Source organism: Lampetra planeri, chromosome 27, assembly GCF_965212315.1.
Source record: "Lampetra planeri chromosome 27, kcLamPlan1.2.h2, whole genome shotgun sequence".
Taxonomy (NCBI): Eukaryota; Metazoa; Chordata; class Hyperoartia; order Petromyzontiformes; family Petromyzontidae; genus Lampetra; species Lampetra planeri.
Genome location: NC_136133.1, coordinates 4141944 through 4165786, shown reverse-complemented (window position 1 = coordinate 4165786; position 23843 = coordinate 4141944). Strand labels below are relative to the sequence as shown.

The window sequence follows — 23843 nt, the reverse complement described above, 5'->3', positions numbered from 1 at the left end:
TAGATAGAAAAAATAATATCACGACGTTTCGATCGCAACACAAGCAATCGTCATCAGGTGAAAAAAAATAGACGATTGCTTGTGTTGCGATGGAAACGTCGTGATATTTTTTTTATTCTACCTACGTGGCTTTACCGAAAGACCCAAAGAATATGAAGTCCATAAGTTGTTTTGGGTTAGATCGCGTAAATATGAGTGCGTCGTTAAACCCGCCACAACCAATTAGTAATGTTGCGTCACGTAAAACAAAACATGCCAATTCTTGACTAGAACAGCACACACGTGTGCTGGAGAGTAAACCTACAACCATTTACAATTCGAGTTCGCATCCCCCGTCACTGCATGCGTCTTAACCACCACACTGAACGGGTACGAGGGGGGATGTTTGTTTGATCCGGCAAACAACTGCGATTCTAATTCTCCCACTTGCTACATTGTAGCCCCTTGCAGTGACAGGAAGAGACCCCGCTGTGTGTTGTGTGTGAATCTGTGGGTTTGACGCGCATCACTTTGTGAAAAGTCGCGACGGTGGTTGGTCAATGGAGGCAATGGTCACCCACCCACCCCAAGGGAAGGTGGAATTTCCACAACTGGTTCAGGAGCACCAGTGGACGCCTGTGCAAAAAAAGAGCTTCATGGCTCATCGGATTCCTCCAGCAGTATTAATATTTCAATTCCGAGCGAGACGGTTCATTTGGGGAGCTGCGCACGACAAAAAGCATGTAAATTGTCAATCATCCCAGCTTAAATAGACGCTCCAAGCATGGGGTGTGTCATTCAGACTCTGTCTTCTCGACAGACCTGTTCTCCACCTGAGGACGGCTGCTTGCGTTGTGGCCGAAACGTCGTGAGAATGATTGTATTGTTATTATTTAATTATTTACATTCTACGTGACTTTACCGAAAGAACCAAGAAGATGTCAATCACCGGTCAATTTAATCCATGGGCAGTGGTTCTCGGTCGCTTCTTCGCTTGGTTTCATCGAAGGGCAATCATTCGTGGGTTTCTAGGCACCGTACACGTGGTGGGGGGGGGGGGAAAGTCTTCCCTTTAAGTTGTATTCTTATGCTTAAAGATCTTTCTCAACGATCTATTTAACAGTAGTAGAACGTCTCGTATCCCGGCCGTCACTTATCCGACGCGACCAATTAACCGCCCACACCCAGTGCAGTATTTGGGCATGGAGCACAGCTTGAACTTGCTCTGAAGTGTTCACCGTCCACACACGTACACATTTGTTGTACTTCTTTCGCGCCGTACGTAGCCAACCGTGATAATTGAAGGTGGGGGGGGGTGAAAGGACAACAAACCAAACACAAAAAGCAGATCTAAAGAAATTCGTTTTCAAGAAGTAAATTAAGTTTTCACACAGACACACGCTGGGCAAGAATTTGAATGCAACTCGGAACGGTTTTCACAAAACAGTCTCTTTACTTTTTGCCAACGTACGAGTGAAGCTGTTGTCAACATTGTCGCCAGAATCGACGAAACGGTCACAATCCAACGCCAACATTCGCAACAGCTTGCGAACGCAACTACATTTTATTTTTCACCCATTTCAAAATCCAACTCGTTTTACAAATGCACGTATTTTTTTTTTGTTTATGCAACACGCAGAAAAGAACATCGCGATGGCTCGGTCATGGAGAGAGACGTGTCGAAAATGTTTATTTTACCAGGCAAGGTCCACTGAGCTAAAAAAAGCTCTTTTTCAGAAGCGACTTGGCCACAAATGATAGCTCAACGGAGTGTGGGTTATCACGTGGACATTTATTGCAGCCAAATATTCTAAAGGCATGTTTCTGAACGTGGAGGTAAAAACAGGAGGAGCCGGAGGGGGAAAATCCACGCGACCACGGAGAGACACGCAAACTCCAAATATACAGGCAAAGGTGAGGGAGATGACGTCTCGTCATCGTGGCTGTGAGTCCAAGCCGTTCATCTCAATTTTCTACGATTCAACTCCCACACAACCCGCTCAATTTTAAACTTTTAATCAGCTGCGATGGTGAAAATTACTTCTTCATACCTACGCAAGCATTTTGTTGTGTGGGTGCGGGGTTAGCGCGGTGATTGAAACACACCACCGCTGTGAACTGGGCGACCCGAGTTCGATTCCTGTCCACGGCCAACAACGGGTGGCATCCGAGCCGCTGCTCGACCTCCTCTCCCCACTCTTCGCCGACCCGCACTGACCAGCGTGGCGAAGTATGGTCAAACATACTCTTAGTTCTTTCGGTAAAGTCACGTAGGTAAAAAATGAAATTAAAATTAATAATAAAATAAAACAATAAAATCACGACGTTTCGGAGGCAACACAAGCTTCCGTCTTCAGGTGGAACTGTCACAGCAAAAAATCTGTATCAAGTTTGCTGTGACAGTTTCACCTGAAGACGAAAGCTTGTGTTGCCTCCGAAACGTCGTGATTTTATTGTTTTTATTAATTTTATTAATTTTAATTTCATGTTTTACCTATGTGCCTTTACCGAAAGAACTAAGAGTATGAATCCTTGCAGTCACGAAAGCTTCAAATCTAGAATATGGTCAAACAACCACCGATTGCCGACGTGGCATGGGAGGAGACGCCTCCATCGATCGGCGGACTGACAAAGGGCTCAAAATGATTATTAGAACATTATATCGCTGTCGTACGTATTGTATTGTACATGAACAACAAAATGGAAGAAAAAAAATGTTGTCAAAAATAAACCGAACTGCATTTAACATTTTAGCAAACAACATTATTCAAGCAGCCTTCAAACACATGATCTGGTGATTTGGTCATGCGGCTACTGTGATGGCAGTGGTGCATAATAACAACACGTTCATCAATAACATGTGCTATGAAGGAAAACCATTTGCATAAAACGTCATCTATTATATACTTTGGGGTAGTGTTATTGACGTGTGTGTCGAGTTGTTTAGTTTGTTGTGATTGTAAATTCCTCTTCCTTCGTTCAGAAGACTTTATTTCAAACATCACATGCACAACAGCACACGGCCGAAACAAACCTCAAAACTCTCTCTTGGCATGCCTACAGGTCCGTGTGTGCTCGTGATCAAGCCAGGCCGTCAGCACGACCGTGAGAGAGCCCGAGAGCTTAACTCGCAATCGGAAGGCCGTAAAGGTCAAATCGTGGGTCTCATTGCCATCTTAAGTGATGATCATCAACAGAAATAATCATGAAAATAGCCGCGGGAATGTGGAATTTCCACCACGCTCGTTTGTGAGCAGGTAAATAATTTGACTCGTCTATTCATGTCGCACGGCCGCTCACATCGGTCGGGGACAACAGACGCCACCTATGTCAGCCACGGTCAGGAATCGAACCGGGTCGCGGGGTTTATAGCGCGGTTGTGCAATCCACACCACGCCCTAGGCTGCGCCACCCGATTCTTATCAAGCGAACTTTATCACGGTTTACAATGTTTCTAAACTTTGAAGCCTTAAATCTGTAACAGGTTCGATTGTACGAAACACAATTAACACTCTGGCCTAGCAACAAACCAAAACAACGCGTACATCACTATTATTAAGATTAAAAAAAAGCAAAGCTCGCGACAACTTTACAACGCAACATTCATTTGGAAAACGCCAACCCCCCCCCCCACCCCCTTACGGGAAAGGGTAAATTCTCTCCGAATTTCTACTTTTCAGCAAACATCGCCGTCTTCACCACGGTCATCATCGGAAAATGCCGGGCATCGCCAACCGTAAAGGGAGACGCCAGCTCTACAAATAAAATGAAAACGGCTGCTGCATTTGTAGGTGCGCCATTAAACCCCTGCGTCTTAGGGCTGTTCCACAGGAAGCTTGAAGCTTCGGTACGCGAGAAAAATTAAAAAAGTCACAGCCACCTGCGCACCGTGACGTATAACTCCAGCGCCCTCTAAGGGGCTTGGCAGCCACACTGAAAGCCTCAACTCGTCTCTGCTCGCGAATGGGAGGGTGGGCCTGCGACCGCGCTGAGACGTCGTCCTTGCATTGTGGGAGCTACCTCCGCGCCGTCCAGCGCAGCAAGGAGGGCAATTTGAAGCCCATGACGACCGCAGCACACAAAAATGTAGCCGGGAGCCACAATCAGGAAGGAGAACTGCCCAATTTCCACTCGAGCCAATCAATATCATCTCCTGCGCCGTTGCGATTCAGTATCGTTTTGCTATATGCGAATAATTCTCCACCGTTGGGGTTGCAAAGCCGTGTATTTCCAGGCAGAAAAAAAAAGAACCAGCCACGAGCGGGTGAGCGAGCGCTTCCTCAGCACGAGCCCCCCCCCGTTCCCCCACGGCCTGATTGGTTCCCGACTTTTCTGCCTCCACACCCAAACGAAAATCTCAACAACGGCACAGCGCGGCCCGTCGCTCCATTCCGCCGAAATGGCGAACACACGGAGGAGTCAGAAACGCGTTTGCGGGGCTTAACTTTAGCCGGGTCTATCCGGGTTTGACGACCCCCGGACATTTTTTCTGCTCCCGAGCCACACACCGCATCCGCCTCTCTCGTTGCAACGGGTGCGGGCCCACCGGGAAAGTTTGACCCACTCCCGGGTCTACATCGGCGAGGCGAGAAGGCTGGCACGACAGGGCAGCGTGGAGGACTAAGGGGAGGCCAGAAGCGTTGCGAAAAGCGCCGCGTGACAAAAACCGACGCAACGATTCCAAGCGAAAACACGGAGATTTGCGAGCGCACAGACATCACGTACGTGGAGAGAGCGTGGGAGGGATGAGGTCCTCGCGTTGAGCTGGGCTGGGCTGGTGGACGACGGGACGGCTGGTGGACGACGAGACGGCTGGTGGGCGACGTTGCGAAGAGACGATTGGTGGTCGTCTCGTGCGGTCATCGGATCGACCGCAAGTCCGTTTTTGTTTGTTTGTTTGCATTCGCATGAACGTGGGCAGCCACAGTGCAATGATAATCTGAGAGCGCTGGGGTGGGTTCACAACGAATACATGGGCAGGGCAGGGAGGGGAAGTGGGAAGGGTGGGAGGGGGAGGCACAAACGCCAAGCAGCGAGTGCTAGCCTGTCTGTGCTCTGTGCCACCTACGGTACAAACAGAGGAATTTCATTTCAGTCACACGGCAATGGGTTGTTTTTTTCTCTCTCTCGCTCTCCTTGTCATTAACACACAAGCGGGAGACCGAACCGCAATCATTTTAAAATCCCGGACGAGACCCGATGACCCACTTACGCTCGCTTACATCGATACCGGGTGGAGCAGTGGCGCAGTGGTAGCGCGTGCTGCGCTGAACCCAGCGACTCGAGTTCGACTCCCCGCCGCGGCCGACATCAGCGGCGAGAACTTTTATCTGAACCGGTCCTGCGCCCCCGCCCGCACCCTCATTCACCAGACCGCACTGACCAGCGTGGTGAAGTATGGTCAAAACCTTAGAACTCGCACGGAATGGGGTAGGCCTTTATCCGGCAGATAATTGATGAAGATGGTATACATGTCAAAAATTTACTGTTAAATCCGAATAACTTTTTATTTTTAGGATAAATATCTTTTTTTACTTTTACACCATCGGTTGGGTGTGCATAAAATGACGGAATCGCAATGGATTCAAATTTTCTTTGAGTGACGAACGTTACATGAACAGCATCGATCACACATGACCACAAATCAACCACGGTCCCCGCATTCGCGATTCGGCTTCAAACGTGAACAGTTTCGCCGCGGCAACTTTGTCGATGCGGCAGGCAGCTCAACGAGCGGCCCTGGGTGAGCGCACGTTCTATCTCCTCTCTCTCTCTCCCTAACCTCCTCCTCCCTCCTCCACGAGATCACGCTCACCAAGCGCCTAAGCGATTCACGCAGCAAAGTGGGAGGAGAAAGAGGAGGAGGGGGTGCGAATGAAGTTCACGGAGCGATGTATTAATTACTTTATTGGGGTTGCACGTGAGCAGTGATCGCACACGTGGCTTGTAATTTGGACTTCAATTAGACTGATTTGACCGCGATGAACGTTAACTTTTGCTTGCAGGTTTAAATGACAATGCTGAGCAAAACTCGATGTCAGCCGGGGTTTATATGAATGTTGAACTTCTTTCGCACCCTACCTAGCCAATCGTGATAATTGGAGGTGTGGGGGAAACACAACAACAAAAAACAGTTCTAAAGATATGAGTTTTCAACTGGATGATTATAAAGTGCATAGCTCCAGTGGCTTCCTAATATCCAGAGCATTCCAGACGGCCGCAGAAGCGCATCTGAAAGCGCGCGATGCAGTGACCGTCTTTGTTCAATGGTTCACCAAAAGCCGCTACAAGGATGACCCAGGTTCGCGTGATGGTTTATGCTCCGTGACGAGATCAGCAAGGTATTGTGGTTCATTTGTGGCAGGCACTTTGTGTGTGATAAGCACGACCTTATAACCCCCATAGGTCAATACACGGTCCCCACCGCTAACGCCAATAAAAGTGACCCCCCTCCCCACCTCTTTAGATAAGCCTAACACACCCCAGCCGAGGTGCTGAAGCAATTTCACAACACAGCCTGCTGGTGTAAATACAATCCCTATCATTCCACCATGGTACAGAAGTGACTCACATCCACAAACCCAAAGGTGTACATCAATAGCCCACACCGCTCACACATTGCAAATTAATCTCCTCCTTACGCATCTCAAATACACATGTATCTCAAATACGCACACAGCGAAGGTGTTTAAACAAGTTCACAGCAACGACTATCAGTGAAAAAAAATTCAACCAATCCTGCCTGTTACAGAAGTGACAAATCAATCCACGTACCTCATAAATAATAACAGAGCCCCCACCCTCCCCTCCCACCGTTAGCATTGAGACCTGAACGTCCTCTTTACCCATCCCTTACCCGCATGAGCGGAGGTGTTTTTACGCCACCTCACAGCACCGCACATCCGGTTAGCACGGTTGGCTACCTACGGTGCGAAAGAAGTTAAACATACGTACACCGAGTAAATACCATCGCTGTCATTCCGCACTGGTACAGAAGTTATCCAGCCGTCCACGACCCGCACACATCATCACACGGTCCCCCCACCGCTCGCACCAAGGTGCAGTGAAACCCCCGCTTCACGTAAACGTGACGCAACACACTACCGCTGGTGTTCAAGCCAAGTTCAAAAACCCACAGCGTAACATTGCCCCCTGATGGCAGACCGCACCCATTCACGGCAAGCCCGTGCGGTCTACACCCCGTGCCCTGTAGGGACAGATGCCACTGCGGGTAACCCCTGACCCCGCCTCCCCTCACCGCCCCCCCTCTCAAGGCTCGATTGCTGCAGGGTTGAAATGAGCTGTGATGTAAGGCCCTTTGCGTTCGAGACATTTGTGTTCCCAATACTTGCAGTTCTCTTCATGTAACTTTTACAGTTGTGTGGAGGATTTTTTTTCTCTCTCATTTTTGCATCTTAGGTTTCCCCTCTCGGCGGTGAGCAACAGAAAAAGAAAATCGACGTCTATGTTTTTTTCGATCTGAGATGTGCCGCTGGACGGGAGGTGATGGCAGTGTTTGGTGCCGTCATTGGTCTCACCAGCTACATGCCATTGCGTGTGACTTGCAAGGTGAGGGGGGTGGAAAGTTCCTGCCTTCGGGAGGCAGAACCTTTCCGGGTGACCGGAATTATTTTTCAAGGGGCCTAAGTCATCGACCACAGAAAGTCAGATTCAACTGCTCAATCGGTTGTACAACTGAACACACGCACGCACACAACGCATCAGACGCTATGGACAAGCACTTGTACCCGGCTCGAGGTTTGCAGTTTTCACAGAATCAGGATGCAGATTTGTGGGCGCAGAAGTGGCAAGTGGCCCAGGCGGTAGCAGTAAAGAAGCAATGATTTGTAAACCCATCTGTGTGGATCTTTGAGTGTTATGCCCCTTGAATGCATTTGCGGGTTTTCTCCGGGTACTCGCTACGCGTGTAATTTTAACGTTTACACGTGTAACTTTCAAAAATGTGTCATTTGTGGTGCTTTTGGGGCGCGACAATAATTTGTCCGACAGCTAGCGAGTCCCAGACTCCTTTTGTGCGTCTGAAACCACAGCCACAATGACACCAGTACCTGGGGGTAGAGTACAGATACAATGCTCTTAATGTTTCCCATGAACAAGCAGGCTACGATTGTAGTATGATCAAGTCGAAAGAGAAATGATCACAAGTAAAAGTGGGGGGATTCGTAGTGAGATCCTAACTCTCACTCTCCTAAGAGCTATTGCTGGGAATTAAGTCATCACTTACACTGCACCTACCAATCACATGACAGGAAGACCACACAAGTGCCTAGTCAACACGCTGGGCATGATGTCACAACTCCATGCGTTTAACCAGGCCTGTGACTAAGTATGAAAATATGATAAATGCTATTGACATTGTCATAAAACGTTACGAACTAGAATCGGTTACGATCGACTTGTGAGCGGTCCCGACTCGTTAAGATCTCTCCTAAATTTACGACACCCAATACCGTAAATGTCGTGCTTGGCTAGCAGTTGCGTGAATTCTTACCGTAAAACCTCACTAAAAATTGCTTCGATGTCGTCACGATTTCTGTACCCTGGGTCCACCGAGGAGGGCGCTGCGAGCCGTTGGTTTGTAAACTGGGTCAACATTCCCGTGGTGCAGCCGTGCACCCGACTGTAGCAGACGCTTGCAAGATACGCGAGAGAAGAGCAAAGCGAGCCAGGAGGAGGGAGAGGTGGGGGGGGGATTGTTTCTGCACTGCTGGACTCCGCTGTGCCACAAAAACACACGTACCACGACGACTGAGGCCAGGGATTGTCTTAGTCATTTGGAGTCGTTTATTTGTTTTGCTCTGACGCAAACTCAAGCGTCACCTCGCTTCGAACGAACCCTGTCGAAACATACCCGCGGGGGGGGAACGCTTTTATTATTATGATCAATATATGCTTCGAAAAACTGCTGGTAAATTTACAAAATCCTGAGATTGACTTAACATACAAATATAAAAAATATATATATATGTACTTATCTAATAGCACCAAGTGTCCTACACATACTCGGAAGTCTACTGGCATGAGCGTCCTACACATTAAGGTTTATTGCACAAATGTCGCCCAAGTTGAAATAATGTTACACATACACACTCGGTGACAGCAGTGGTTAGCACACTGCACTATGAGAACCTGGCAACCCGAGTTTGATTTTCGACCACAGCGAACATCAGTGGCGATTGATATCTGAAGCGGTCCTGGGCTCCCCACCCCGCCCCTCTTCAACAACCGACATGGACCAGCGTAGTGAAGTATGGTCAAAACACCCTAATGACCAAAACAGCGTCGCGTGTGTATTAATAAGTAAACACGCTATTACTTAATTAATAATACGCATCCGCATGCGTCGAATTAACAACACACAAAGGTGCGCTCACAAACAGCAGGAAGGCACAACTCCCATCATGCATCGCATGTCATGTGATTAGCCAATTCGTATCCAGCCCGAACGCATTTCTGTCATGATGAGTTTTCTCATCATTTGCAGAATGTGCTGGATTTGACCCACAGACACGCAGAACGACTGCTATGCTCAAAGTTAAACCTTGTACACTACTTAAACCATGAACGTACATACAACTGATATATATAAAAAAAAAACACATTATTTAGGTACCATGCAAACCACACACATTAGACACTTGCTATGAACTCAAGTAACCTGAACAAAACACCCGGCTAAAATCCAAAATCTGCAAACCTTATCATACCAGTGTCCCCGCATTACGTAACCTCATTGTAGAGGCGTCCCACACTCAAGGCATCCACTCCCGTTTAATAAACGTCTAGAGCATGCACACAGACATCTAAACTGAGCATTAACAGGTATCCCCCGTATACACAGGGTATCCCGTCCTATTTGCACGACTTATCAGCTCAGGATATCAAGTACGATTATAAAAAATGACCCACAATTATCCCACCAAATATCTATTCACGATTGTACAAGCGTCCCACACACACACACTCCCATATATCTATTTTGACTGTACTCGTCCGAGTCAACAAAAGTTTCGAAACGTAGCGCAAATGTCCAGTCCGATTGTAACAAGTGTTCCCACAAGCCCGACGATCTATTCAGTACAGGTGTCCCACAGATATCTATGCTGATTGCACAAGCGTCACGCACACTCAAAGATATAAAGTCTCATCGTAAAAGCCCAGCTATGCTGTACAAGCATCCCACATACACCAGACATCCAGCCTGATTGGACTCGGGACGATTATAGGAGCGTCCAACATCCGAAACACACCTACTCTGCACCAATTTTTCACACACTCAAGCTGTCTCGCGTCTGAATGTACAAGTTTCCCACAATTATCCCACACCCCGATATCTGTTTTGATTGTACACGTGAACCCATACGAAGCCCAGGTACCTCGCCTGATTGTACAAGTTTCCCACAATAATCCCAGACACGCACACACACCCAGATTTCCAATCTGATTTGTACAAGTGCCCTACAGATCAAGACACGTCACATTTTTACACAAATGATATCCCCCACACAGATATAACTAGCCTTTTACACACACACACCTGATATTAATATGTACATAAAATACGTAAGTGCCGTTTTAACATTTTAAAAAAGAATATTAAACGGTAACCATTTTTACGACAATGCCCACCACGTTTTGCTAAAATGGCACATCTGGAATGTGATTTATTATGATAGTTTTTCAAAAAGGGCCTAATAAGTTTTCACGGTAGGGGTGCAACGATTGCTATTTACGTTCCAAAAGAGTAATCCGAGGATGATATTTCTAACTTGGAAGCGAGATGGCGCGTAGTATTTTTAAGGTTAAAACACCCGCAGCATTAATCAGGGTGGCCGCACGACTCAAACCGCGAACCTCTGCAACAAGCAGCAAAACGTGCTACCGCCAGGCAATGTTTCCACCAAAATAAGCCAGGAATCCTTTGTATGTATTTATGTTGAACTTGATCATTGTTTTTTTACCCTTCTATCTTGGCGTCATCTGGTCCAACCCATGTGAGACTAGGCTCTAAGGAAAGCTGTCTCGGGTGTGGACCAATCAACTTCAAGGACAGTGCACATTATCAGAGTTATGTTTTTTGTTTGCATTATGACTGCAGGTATTGTGGTCTATGTAAACATGACTCCTTGTAAAAAAAAGGTGTCAGTTTTGTTGCCAGATAGAAGGGTAAAAAACCAATTATCATATTTTTACTGGCAAATGAGGTTCCAATGGGGTATGTTGAAATTCTTTCGCACTGTACGTAGCCAAACCATGCCAATCGGAGGTTTTAAATAAATTCGTTTTCCACCGGAAGTGCGTTCCAGACGGCCGCAGAAGCGCACCCTCCTTTGCATTGTGATCATGTTGACCGAGCACCATCGTTGTAGCTCCGATGAGCACGGTTGGCTAGGTACGGTGCGAAAGACGTCTCGACATTACGCACACACATTGTAAACACGTGCGCGGACTTCACGACCATTTCATTGTCCCCACCCCCGACTTGGTTGACCGGACTTTTAGAAGCGAGGCAGTGACGTTGCCCCAGCGGTGGCGCGTTCGTCGTTTGCTGCAGCGGGTTCACGGTTCGAATTCGGCAGGCCACCCCTGATTAACACCGCGGGTTTATAAACCGTAAAAAAATATACGCGTCACGTCCGCGTCACAGTGGGCGTTAAAAGATCCCCTGACGTCATTCGCAATAGTAGCCGCCCCCCCCCCCTACCCCCCCCTTGCGCGTTGGCGTCATCCTCCAAAATTTGATGCGTTCTAAAAGTAACGCGTGAATTGCTCAATTGAGATTACACAGCAATCGTCAACCCCCTAACCTGACATGAATGCCCACGTGCAAACCAGGTGCCGAGTTCACCTTGTGCCACACAGGGACAGCTGCCATCAATCAGCAGGTCCCTAAAGGCAAAAAAAAACGATGCTCCGAGGGCATTTGGTTACTTTATGGGGGGGGATATAAATATTAATCATCAATTATATTATTTAAGTATAGGTGAACCTAAACAACCACTGAAAAAAATTCCACACCACTGGAAAATAACTGCAGGTGCTCAACACTTCCTTACAGCAAGTGTTAAAATGATGCTTAGTTATAAGTTACAATTTTGATTTGACTAAAAAACGTTATTTTCGTTTAACTTATCTATAAAAGGTAAACAAAGTGACCGTACAAAATTAAAAAAAACACACATCGCTCGTGTTATTACGAGCACTACCTTGCAATAAACGTATATTTTAGGAATACTGTAAGGTATTATACATGAGCTCCCCCTTCCAAACACCCCCCTCTCTCCCAGTCTTTCTTCACTCCACTTGCACACCAAGGGAGTGAAACCCAAGCACAAATAGCGATCGTCGCTCTTGGGCTCTAACACTCCTCATCAAACGCTTGCCCTCACCATGAGCGATCAGCGTAGAAGGGATAACATCGCCACAAACAATAAAGCCGCCAAGGCAGTTGACAGCTTTAAAAACCTTGAGCTTCGAGGTGGTCAGGTGGCCTCAAACGGTGAATTTGGGGTCAGAGGCCGAGACAGCTCTGCCAAAGATCCTGCGTTTGAATCAGTTTCATCTGCCGTTGCTTAAACCGAGTTCTCAAACGCAGCGTGTTTGATGGTTTCAACCTGGCTATTAAGACTTCACCCAAACTAAAACTATCTTTGGTTTTAATTTTTAAAAACTTGGCTTATTCCAGCTCTGTTGACTAACGATCGTTGGTTCAATCTGTCACGCGGCGGACACTCGAGGCGTATCGAAACGCTTTCTCTTAAGTGCGCGCAGAGAGGGGCCCCCCCGTTTGAAGTGACTTCAGGAGTTGCTCAGTGACATCATCTTCCGGGGTCATTCTCTGACACGAGGTGGTTTCGCCGCTTGCTCCGCCGAGAGTTCCGAACATTAACTCTTGGTCCCGTGACGCGACACCAGCAAGCCACAAGTGGAATTGGCAGCAAAAACAACCAAAGAAAAATAAACTTACCGTCCGGTGGCAGATATCGTAAATATTAAAGTTGTGTGTCAAGTAAGCTGGTAGTGTCCTTGCCCTTGAAGTCGTATCGTATGTAATATACAAACCATCACATGCACTGCACCAGCAGTACATTAATGAATTACCGTGTTCTTCGGATTATAAGATGCACTCTTGCCCCCTGTATTTTTAAGTAAAAGGTGGGCGTGCATCTTATCGTTCAGTGGGTTTCTGTGTGTGACCAGATTTGCACAACTTTATTTTCACCCGATAAAAGGTTTTGGGTGCGTCTTAACTTTCCGCAGCGTCTTAACAATCCAGAGAACACGGTAATTACCACAAAGACTTGCTGGGTGACCGTTTGTGTCTAAGCAATAGATGCCGCTGTGTGTGTGTAAAGGGCAGTGTGTAAGCTGCACAGCTGCTCATCTGGCAGATTACACAGAAGTGACGTTACCTTTTCTCGGTGAGCCAACACGCGTGCGTGTGTGCACACTTGTGGAGTGTGTGCATGTGTGCGCGTGTGCGACCACAGGTAAGTTTGTGTGTGGACATGTGGTCTGCGTGTAGCTTTGTTGGCGGTGCTTCACAAACCTGTCTCGTGGTGTCATTACTCCCGCTCGATATCATCGCTACACCCAGAGAGACACACACCCGCGCATTTTGTGTGTGCGCGTGCAAACGTGTGAATATAATTTCCCGACTGCGTTTCACAAACCTTGTCCCAGCGGCGGCGGTCACGCCCTCGCGATATTCAGACGCGATGTCGTTGCTGTGCAACTCACGCCCCCCCCGTGCGCGCGCGTTGCTCTCCAGCGACCGCCGCTGCGATTCTCACAAACCTCGCCTTTTGGTGGCGTCACTCCGCCCACACTGGGCACGTAGGAGGCACGCGCACGCCCGCGCACGTCGCTTTCCCTGCACTTTTCGACTGCGATTTGCAAGCCGCGATTCGCAAACCCCCGTCTTATACAAAAAGCGGGCATCGCGCGCGCGTGTCTGTGTGCGTGCGTGTGCGTGCGTGTGCGTGCATGTGCGGCGGCGGCTGCGGTTCACAAACCTCGTCTCTAGTGGTGGCGGTACTCCCTGTCGCGGTCGCGCTCCTTGTCCCGGCGCTCGCGGCTTCGCTCGCGGCCGCCGCCCCCCCCCTCGCGGTAGTAGTCGTCGTACTTCTCGCGGCTGTGCGAGCGCTGGCTGCCGCTGCCCTTGTGGCGCCGAGACTTCTCGCGCGAGCGCCCGGACTCCCCGTCGCGGTCGCGGTCTCGGTCGCGGTCCCGATCGCGTTCGCGATCGCGATCGCGGGAGTGTTCGCGTTTCCTGAGAGTGCGGGGCGGGACCCCGAGGGGCGGGGGAGGAGAAGGCGGAAAACGTTTAGAGGGCTAGCGGTTGACGGTGAGAAAAATCGAAGTGGCCTCTGATCATGTAACTATCAGGGGCAATGCTCATCTGGAACTTTAAGCTCTCAATCCCTTCGCCTGTGATCCAAATCCACCATCCCTTCACCCCTACACCTGAACCCCTCCGCCTCCCACCGTCATCCCATCACCTCTTAACTTAAACCTTCAGCCACACACCCAAGGACCCCATTACCTGTCACCCCTCCCACCTTACACTCTTCACCCCTCGAGTCTCAAACCGACACTCACCCCCAATCAATTCTCGCCCAAACCTCTTCACCCCACCCTAACCCTTCATGTCCCTTCCATCTAGCCCCTTCAACTCTTTGCCAGTCAGGGCGATGGGCCTTACGTGGCCACGGGCCGTATAGAATCAAGTCGTGGGTTGGCGAGCCCCTTGCCCCAGCCCAGAGGTGGACAAGCTGCGGCTCGTGAGTCGCAAGCATCCCACAGAGCGCCTCATGGTGGCCTGGTCTAAGTGTGTCTCGGGTGATTTTGATTGTACACATGAACCCATAAGTACCCAGGTATCTCGCCTGATTGTACAAGTTTCCCACAATAATCCCACACGCACACACACCCAGACACCTACTCTGATTTTACCAGTGTCCGACAAATCATGACAAGTTGTCTCATTTTTAAAACAATTGTCCCCCACACAGATTACCAGCCTTTTACACACACACACACCTGATATTAATATGACCATTAAATACGTGGCATTTTGACATATAAAAACAATATTAAACGGTAACCATTTTTTACGACAATGCCCAACGCGTTTTGCAACGATTGCTATTAATGCTCCAAAATAGTAATTAGAGGATAATTTTTCTAACTTGGCCGCAGACAGCATGTATTATTTTTTCCGGTTAATACACCCGCAGCATTAATCAGGGTGGCTGCACAATTCGAACTGCGAAACGTGCTTCCGCCAGGCAATGTCACCAACCAAATAACCCAGGAATGCCTTGTATACATTTATGTTGAACTTCTTTCGCACTGTACATAGCCAACCGTGCTAATCGGAGGTTTTAAAGAAATTAGTTCCAATCTAGATTTAAAAGTGCATCGCACCAGTGTCTTCGTAATATCGAAAGGAAGTGCGTTCCAGACGGCCGCAGAAGTGCATCCTTGCACTGTGATCAGGTGACCAAGCACTATCATTGTAGCTCCGATTAGCACGGTTGGCTACATACGGTGCGAAAGACGTTCAACGTCCGCACATACATGCGCGGGGTCGTGATTGGTGCACAAGTACCATGTCAAGCTTGCGGCCCACCGAGGTGAAGGAGGGCCGTGCTCACATGGCCCACCCACTCATCCGGGTTGCCCATCACTGCCTTTAGCCTCTTTCATTCCTTGTTATCACTGCCCCCCCACTCCGCCCATCGCTCACACCGCTCGGTCCCCTCACCTGGACCCCGAGCCGTAGGACTTGGCCTCAATGCCGTGCAGGCAGTCCTGCAGGGAGCCGACGAGCACGTGGCAACGCTCGTCCCCCGACACCTTGGACTGCTTGATGAGGGAGATGGCCGTCACGAGCGTCTCGATGGCGCTGCCGTAGTCGCCGGCACTCGCGTCCGAGACGGCGCGCGAGATGGCGCTGCTCGACACGGCGCGGTTCCGCGTCATCATGTCCTCGAACTCCGTCTCCGTCAGCTGGGGCCCCTCGGCCTCCCGGTGGCTGGGGTGGCAGAGCGAACGGGGTCAGGCGTGGTGGGCAGTGGCATTCGTACGTTCAATTTACGAGCACATTTGGTTAATCGTTTCATTAAAAAAACAGATACATGATTTAGGCTTTACGACGTTACACGACCAAAAAATAGAGATGCATGGGGAGGGTTGGTTGACGAGCAATTAAACATTCCGCCGTCTTCCCCAGCCGCATTCTAAAATAATAAATGGTAAGGAAAGGGGGAAGAGGGGAAATGTGGCCAGGCATGGACATGTCCACAGCCTTCAACAATCGCTCCCTGACAGCTGTTGCCCCAACCAATCCCCAGCTCTGATAACAATGCACGGCGTAATCAGCACACGCTCACCTCTCCTGCGGGGGGGGTCGGTACTCCCCCCTCTCGTATCCCGGCGGCGGCCTCACAAACTGCTCCGGCGGACCTGGAGGGCCCGGGGGGCCACCCCCTCTCCCACCATCTGGACGCTGCTGACCTCCCCCTCCTCCTCCCGCGTTAGGCGGCGGCATTGGGGGCAGCTGCCCCCCCCCGCCGCCACCCCCCCCACCTCCTGCTCCTCCCCCCCCTCCTCCTCCGGCTCCCCCCGGTGGAGGGAAGAACGCCGGGTTGACGTGCGGCGTCGGCATTTGCCCGGGGTGGCCCATGGGGGGTCCTCCTCCGCCCCCCATCATTGGGGGGCCCTGCGGCCCGGGGCCCCCGTGGTGTGGGGGCAGCATCCGCACTTGCGGCGGGGGCGGGGGCAGAGAGGAGGAGAGGGGCGGCATGGGAAGGCCGGGCCGCTGCTGGAAGGCCCCGTGGGGGGGAGGCGGAGGCGGAGGAGGGGGCGGCCCCCCCTGCTGGCCTACGTGGTGGGGCGGCACGAATCCCATGGGGCCGTGAGGACCGTGCGGGCCGTGGGGACCGTGCGGGCCGTGGGGACCGTGCGGGCCGTTCGGGCCATGGGGGCCATGGGGGCCGTGCGGGCCATGGGGGCCGTGCGGGCCATGCGGGCCATGCGGGCCGTGGGGCAGTTGTGCCGCCCCCGGGTGGTGCTGAGGATGGTGAGGGTGGTGGTGGGGGTGGTGAGGAGGGAGCTGCTGCTGCTGCTGCTGTTGCTGCTGGTGAGGGTGGTGACCTATCGAATGCGGTGGCAGGGGCATCTGGTGAGGATGGGGGTGAGCGTGGGGGTGAGGGTGGTGGTGAGGGGGCAGCAATCCCGGCCGAGGAGGGGGCAGGTCGTTAAAGTGCGGCGGAGGCTGCTGCCCCGGGAACGGCTGTCCCGGGAACGGCTGCCCCGGCGGAGGTCGCTCCAAGCGAGCGGCCGGCGGAGGGGGCAGCGCCGCCACCATCATCGGGGGGCCCTGCAGGGACAACGGCACTCCCCGGGACATCAAGGGGGGCCCGTGGGGGCCAGGGGCACCCAGGGGGCCGGGGTGGTGGGGTGGGCCGCCGGAGGGAGGACCCCCGCGCGAGGGGCCATGCGGAGGGGGAGACTGGCCCACCCTGCCCCCCTTGCTCCAGTTGCACGGAGCGGGGTCCACCTGGCCGAAATCTGGAGACGGACAAGGGGAAGGAGAAAATAAATAACCAGATGTCGAACGTCGGCTTAAGTTCTCTTAGAAAAAATAAATCTGTCTTGGAGCCAATGACAGCTCCTACAGAGTGAATGTAAGTCATTGCACTCAGTAGCAGTTGTTATTAACTCACGCCTTAATCCGTAATCCTCAGGAGCGTTTACAATCTCCATGCGGATTTAATCTCCACCTCCCTGCTTCCCGTTTCACCTCAGTCAACAAAGACACGGATCATTCCCTTTGCACCACCCAAGCATGGGAGGTCACCGAGCCAGTAGTTCTCTCCATTAAATGGTCATTCCCCCCCTCCAGGCCAGGTCACGACCTCTAAAAACACAAACCTTAATTGTGTGCAGATTTTTTGAAGACATTTTCATTGCTGTACTACTTTTTGCAGTGACAAAAACATAAATATCCGTAAGAGGTTTTTGGGTCAGATTGCGTAAATATAAATGCGTCGTTAAACCCGACACAGCCAATTAGTAAGGTTTGTCAGGTGGTCAGGTTTAATGTGTAAGGTTGAGCTGTCCGGGTGGTGGCGGGTTTAGCGACACATTCATATCCACACAATCTAACCAAAAAACCTCTATTATGGATAACATTGGTCACTAAAGCCTACGTGTTAAAACACACATACGTAAATCAATAGTATACCAAACCATCTAGAATGCACTCCATCTCATCAGAGCTCAGAACCTAAGCACGGTTTAGCCGAGATAGTGCTTGGAAGGGTAACTTCCCATGCACAAAAAGGGAATCGCACACTTTCCGCACGTCCGATTAACACGATTGGTTACGTAGTGCGAAAAATAATTTCAACATTAATACACACATACATAATAACCTGCTGTGGATCTGCATTGTCAACAAAGGACAGGGCAAAAGTATTTCTTGCTGGACTGCATTATTCACTGTCCCCACCTTCAACAATCCACATTGACCAGTGTTGTGGAGTACGATTAAATAAGCCACGACCCGTGTGATGAAGGGAGGCCCTCATCCAGTAGCGGACTCGACAAAAGCTCTGTACATGTGCGACTGTTAGCTATTTCACTCTCGTCATGGAAACACAGCTCTAAACATGAAAGAGAGGCCGCTGGTCTCGTTGGTCTATAGGAGCTCTTTTCTACTGATTAGAACAAAATCAACCAACCAATCGCCCAACCGGTCCACAAACGATAGAGGGTGAGAAACACTTACTCTTTCGGGACTGAGTCTCAAACTGGCTCAGCGTCTGGTGGTTGCAAGGAGTCACGATGGGATCCTGACCATGAATCTCATGTTTCGGAAGCAGGTCCATCAGCTTACGTGCTGCCACATCCGAGCCCAGGTTCACGATGGCGAACCTGACGAAGGGACAAGCAGGAAGAGGGAAGAGTGGCAGGATCAGCGTGAGTTAGGTGTAGGAGGCAGACGTGTAGGAAGTGGAGATGGGGTAGAAAGAGGACAGCCACTTTGCATGTGAAAACAGCAAGCCCATACCTCACAAAGTGTGGCTGCAGAAAGGATTAAAAACAAGACAAATCATGACTGTGCATGCTTTACGTAACGCTGTCCAACATGCGTTTGTCCTCAGAAGTATTTAGTTCGCAATAATGGGAACTAACAGTTAGCAGTCAGGGCTAAATTTGATTGCATATTCGCAAAAGTGCTTTTTGGTCTGGATTACGTCTGCAAACTTTTGAGCAACGTTTTGATAAATTTGGTCTGTCCATCATTACAACACTTTACATTACGGATGGACACAGCTAATGCTAAAACGCGTTCAAATGTAGTTGGAAAAAATATTAAAGTTAAAGCTTGGATGTGGTTCAGGGAGTCAAGAGAGCCAAACCAGCATTATCGAGTTCCTGGTTTAAGCCACCCGTGATTGCACCAGACACTTAACATAATGATTTTCTGCCTAAGCGTTTGACGGTGTTAACATACATTCATTGCGAAGTGAACACCAATACAAAAGCGTTCGCTAATTTAAAGTTGGCAGTCCACAATCGCGAAAGAGACTCACCCTTTGGACTGCCCATTGGCACGGTTTTCATAAAACTTTATTCCGAGGACATCGCTGACCCCCACAGCCTGGAAAGCTTCAATCAGGTCCTGATCTGTGGTCCACTGTGGAGGGAGGGGTGGTAAAGGATACACAAGTGCTTTTCAACTATAACCGTATGCATTTTTTTCAGTACTTCCCGAAATATAAATTCCAATTCTAGATTTGAAGCTTTCGTGACCGCAAGGATTCATATTCTTAGGTTTTTTCGGTAAAGTCACGTAGGTAAAACATTAAAAAAGTAAAATAAAATCACGACGTTTCGGAGGCAACACAAGCTTCCGTCTTCAGGTGGAACCGTCACGGCTCTTGTAATCTCTCATTTACTTGATACAGCTGTCGTGGCTGTGACGGTTCCACCTGAAGACGGAAGCTTGTGTTGCCTCCGAAACGTCGTGATTATTATTTTATTTTACTTTTATTAATTTTAATGTTTTACCTACGTGACTTTACCGAAGAAACCTAAGAATATAAATTCCAATGTTGTTTTTTTATTGCATCATACTGTTCATATGTCAAGGTTCCATCCACCTTCATTGCCCAACTTCAAACAACCCTATAATGCACCTGATCCCTGCAGATTGCAGAAGCTAAGCAGAGCTGCACATGGATTGTACTTGGACGGGTGACCACAATGCCAAACAGGTTTGGCATAGGGCTGCGAGGTTACATAATGGCTGCAGTGGGGCAGTGCAGTATAACAAATTGCTGTATTCTAAAATGCTGCCAATTCTGGGCTCCTCACCTTAACCCACCCCCTATAAAACATCTGTAAAAAAATAGCAGCTTCATAGCGCATCGGATTCCTCCAGGATAATTACAGATTAGGAAATCATAAATATTCTTAAAATCAACCTTCACTGATCGTTGCAGGGATGGTCAAATTAACCCCACGATCTGCATGGCATTCAGAGGCCCTCATCCAGCAGTGAATTGATAATAGGGCAGTAGATGGACATGTAAATCTCTGCTGTTGACCTCTCGTCGCGTGTGTTTATGGCACCGCTTCATTAAATCCAGGTCTTCCTTGAAAGAGAGGTAGGTGGTTACACTCCGTACAAATGCAAACGTGCACGAAAGAGGCAGCCTTCGAGCCGAAACGTCTCCATTGGCAGCGATGAGTCAACGGCGATGGAAATTCCACATTCCCATGGCGGTACTATCTGACGTAAAACGATGGCTTGCTATGGACCGGGGGTTAGCGGATGCACGCACCCAAGTGAGGTTGCCCACGTAGATGGGAACGCGTTTGCTGTACGTGTAGACGATGTTGGGCCCCGAGCCGGGCTTGGGGGAGCCCTCAGGGGCCGCGGAGGAGGAGGAGGGGGGCCCCCCCCCACCCATGGAGTCGGGGAAGTCGAGATCGTCGCGCTCCCCGCCCCCCCTCGGTCCGTCGATCGATGCGCGGCGCGACTCGAGTGTGTCGCCGTTGTTGGTGGACGTCGCGAGGACGTCGTTGTAGAGGTCATCATCGCGGTTGTAGTCCTGCTCCTGCGGGGGGGGGGGGAGAGCGGCAATGGAGCCGGAGATTTAAAAAAACACACACAAAATGTAAGGTGCAGCCCCTGCAACAGCTTCACTCACGCAATTTCCGGATAAACGTTTCGGTTTTCTCCGTTGTTTTTTTTATAATTAGTGTAACTCAACGCGAGCTCCGGTGCAATACCCCGATCGCAGAACGAAGAAGGGGGGCAGAGGCGGATGGAAACTCCGCAAACAGCAAACCCGATTTTGGCGCGACAGAATCGGGGTCACTGCCACCACCCAAGCGTACAGGAGGTAGCATGACGATGTAGATGGCGAGGGTCGTTTTCTCTGTTAATAGCCTCACCCCCGACGTCGTCACAGCAGATGGCAGCGCGCGTCGATTAAGCACCTTTGTAGGTTTCGCGTTGCTGTTGCTTTTCGTAAATAGATGCAGCTTTCCGAAGGCGCATGTCGTAGTACACTTTGAGGGGGGGGGGCGAGTTTCTTCTATACCCTTTGGTTTTTTTCGGTAAAGTCACGTAGGTAAAAATATAATAAAAATGAAAACAACAAAATTTAATCACAAATTAAATTTAAAAAAATGAGAACTAAATTAAATCACGACGTTGCGGAAGCAACACAAGCCTCCGTCTCCTAGTTGTGGCCCTATACGACAGATATCCCTACCTGTCAACCCCTTATCAGTACCCCGACATTATTACAGACCAATTCAGACATCATTGTTCACCCCGTGCCCTTCTAAGTCTCAACGTTCATCCTACAAAGTTCCATCGCAAGGGAGAAACACAAAACAGACAAAAACATTGTTGTTGACCGCATTGAAACGGATGTACGCCGCGTGGGCCTGAAAACTCAATTTCCCTGTACAAGAATACGGAATAAAACCGTATGGGTTGTGACACGGTATGGTTATCGCCAATTATTGTGTCAACTTGTAGTGCGGTTATTTATCTCGTGGTAGTGGTGGAACATCACAGCCTCGTTAAGGAAGCTTTCGTCAGGGGGGTCTCATTCATCAGCTCAGCAGCCGCAGCAAGGCAACCACGCCGAACACCCCCCCCCCCGCCAACAAAACTGCTTCCACACCACGCACGCACACAAACGCATACACAATTCACTCAGCAACACGACAAAAACCCCCACGGCGACTGTTAAAACTCTTAACGCGGTCACTTAAGACCCGGAACCGTGAGGCATGCCTTGGGCCTAAGCCGCTAGGAAAGGCCTGACCACCCCCCTCGCCCCCACTGCGGCCCTTCCTCCCGTACACCAACAAGCCCGCATCTTCCCGCTCCTCGCATCGCAGGGGATCCTCCGAAGGGGATCGAGAGACAAAGCGAGAGGAGAGAGAGAGGGGGGGATGGGGGTACCCGCACCTGCCCGAACTCCTCGCCCACGTCGGCGTAGATGTCGATGTGGTCGCCTCCGTCCGCCATTTGCGCGCGTTCCCGGCGGCCACCGCGCGGCCGAGTTGAGGGCGTCGCGGCGCGCGGCGCTGAGTCGGTGCAGAGGGGTGGGGGGTCGGGGGGAGTAGGGGGGTGGGGGTCGGTGTAGAGCGGTGGGGGTCGGGGGGGAGTAGGGGGGTGGGGGTCGGTGTAGAGCGGTGGGGGTCGGGGGGGAGTAGGGGGGTGGGGGGTCGGTGTAGAGCGGTGGGGGTCGGGGGGGAGTAGGGGGGTGGGGGTCGGTGTAGAGCGGTGGGGGGTCGGGGGGGAGTAGGGGGGTGGGGGTCGGTGTAGAGCGGTGGGGGTCGGGGGGAGTAGGGGGGTGGGGGTCGGTGTAGAGCGGTGGGGGTCGGGGGGGAGTAGGGGGGTGGGGGTCGGTGTAGAGCGGTGGGGGTCGGGGGGGAGTAGGGGGGTGGGGGTCGGTGTAGAGCGGTGGGGGTGGGGGGGAGTAGGGGGGTGGGGGTCGGTGTAGAGCGGTGGGGGTCGGGGGGGAGTAGGGGGGTGGGGGTCGGTGTAGAGCGGTGGGGGTCGGGGGGGAGTAGGGGGGTGGGGGTCGGTGTAGAGCGGTGGGGGTCGGGGGGGAGTAGGGGGGTGGGGGTCGGTGTAGAGCGGTGGGGGTCGGGGGGGAGTAGGGGGGTGGGGGTCGGTGTAGAGCGGTGGGGGTCGGGGGGAGTAGGGGGGTGGGGGTCGGTGTAGAGCGGTGGGGGTCGGGGGGGAGTAGGGGGGTGGGGGTCGGTGTAGAGCGGTGGGGGTCGGGGGGGAGTAGGGGGGTGGGGGTCGGTGTAGAGCGGTGGGGGTCGGGGGGGAGTAGGGGGGTGGGGGTCGGTGTAGAGCGGTGGGGGTCGGGGGGGAGTAGGGGGGTGGGGGTCGGTGTAGAGCGGTGGGGGTGGGGGGGAGTAGGGGGGTGGGGGTCGGTGTAGAGCGGTGGGGGTCGGGGGGGAGTAGGGGGGTGGGGGTCGGTGTAGAGCGGTGGGGGTCGGGGGGGAGTAGGGGGGTGGGGGTCGGTGTAGAGCGGTGGGGGTCGGGGGGGAGTAGGGGGGTGGGGGTCGGTGTAGAGCGGTGGGGGTCGGGGGGGAGTAGGGGGGTGGGGGTCGGTGTAGAGCGGTGGGGGTCGGGGGGAGTAGGGGGGTGGGGGTCGGTGTAGAGCGGTGGGGGTCGGGGGGGAGTAGGGGGGTGGGGGTCGGTGTAGAGCGGTGGGGGTCGGGGGGGAGTAGGGGGGTGGGGGTCGGTGTAGAGCGGTGGGGGTGGGGGGGAGTAGGGGGGTGGG

At 51.3% G+C, this 23843-nt stretch overlaps 1 protein-coding gene across 3 annotated transcripts; it reads right to left on the bottom strand.

Annotated features, from left to right (window-relative positions):
• Positions 1-1412: 1412 nt before the first annotated feature.
• On the bottom strand, positions 1413-22632 carry LOC144728046 (cleavage and polyadenylation specificity factor subunit 6-like). Of its 3 annotated transcripts, none has more exons than XM_078607272.1 (8): positions 22511-22632; positions 20862-21137; positions 19608-19711; positions 18800-18945; positions 16398-17577; positions 15770-16039; positions 14016-14272; positions 1413-5043 (listed from the first exon to the last, which is right to left on the bottom strand). In XM_078607272.1, the coding sequence occupies exons 1-7, from the start codon at positions 22568-22570 to the stop codon at positions 14023-14025; spliced, it is 2286 nt and encodes a 761-aa protein (XP_078463398.1). In that variant the 5' UTR covers positions 22571-22632; the 3' UTR covers positions 1413-5043; positions 14016-14022. The 3 variants fall into 3 exon arrangements, with proteins under 3 accessions (XP_078463398.1, XP_078463400.1, XP_078463397.1); XM_078607274.1 differs by lacking the exon at positions 1413-5043 and adding an exon at positions 8762-8837; XM_078607271.1 differs by lacking the exon at positions 1413-5043 and having other exon boundaries at positions 8762-14272.
• Between the last annotated feature and the right edge of the window lie 1211 nt (positions 22633-23843).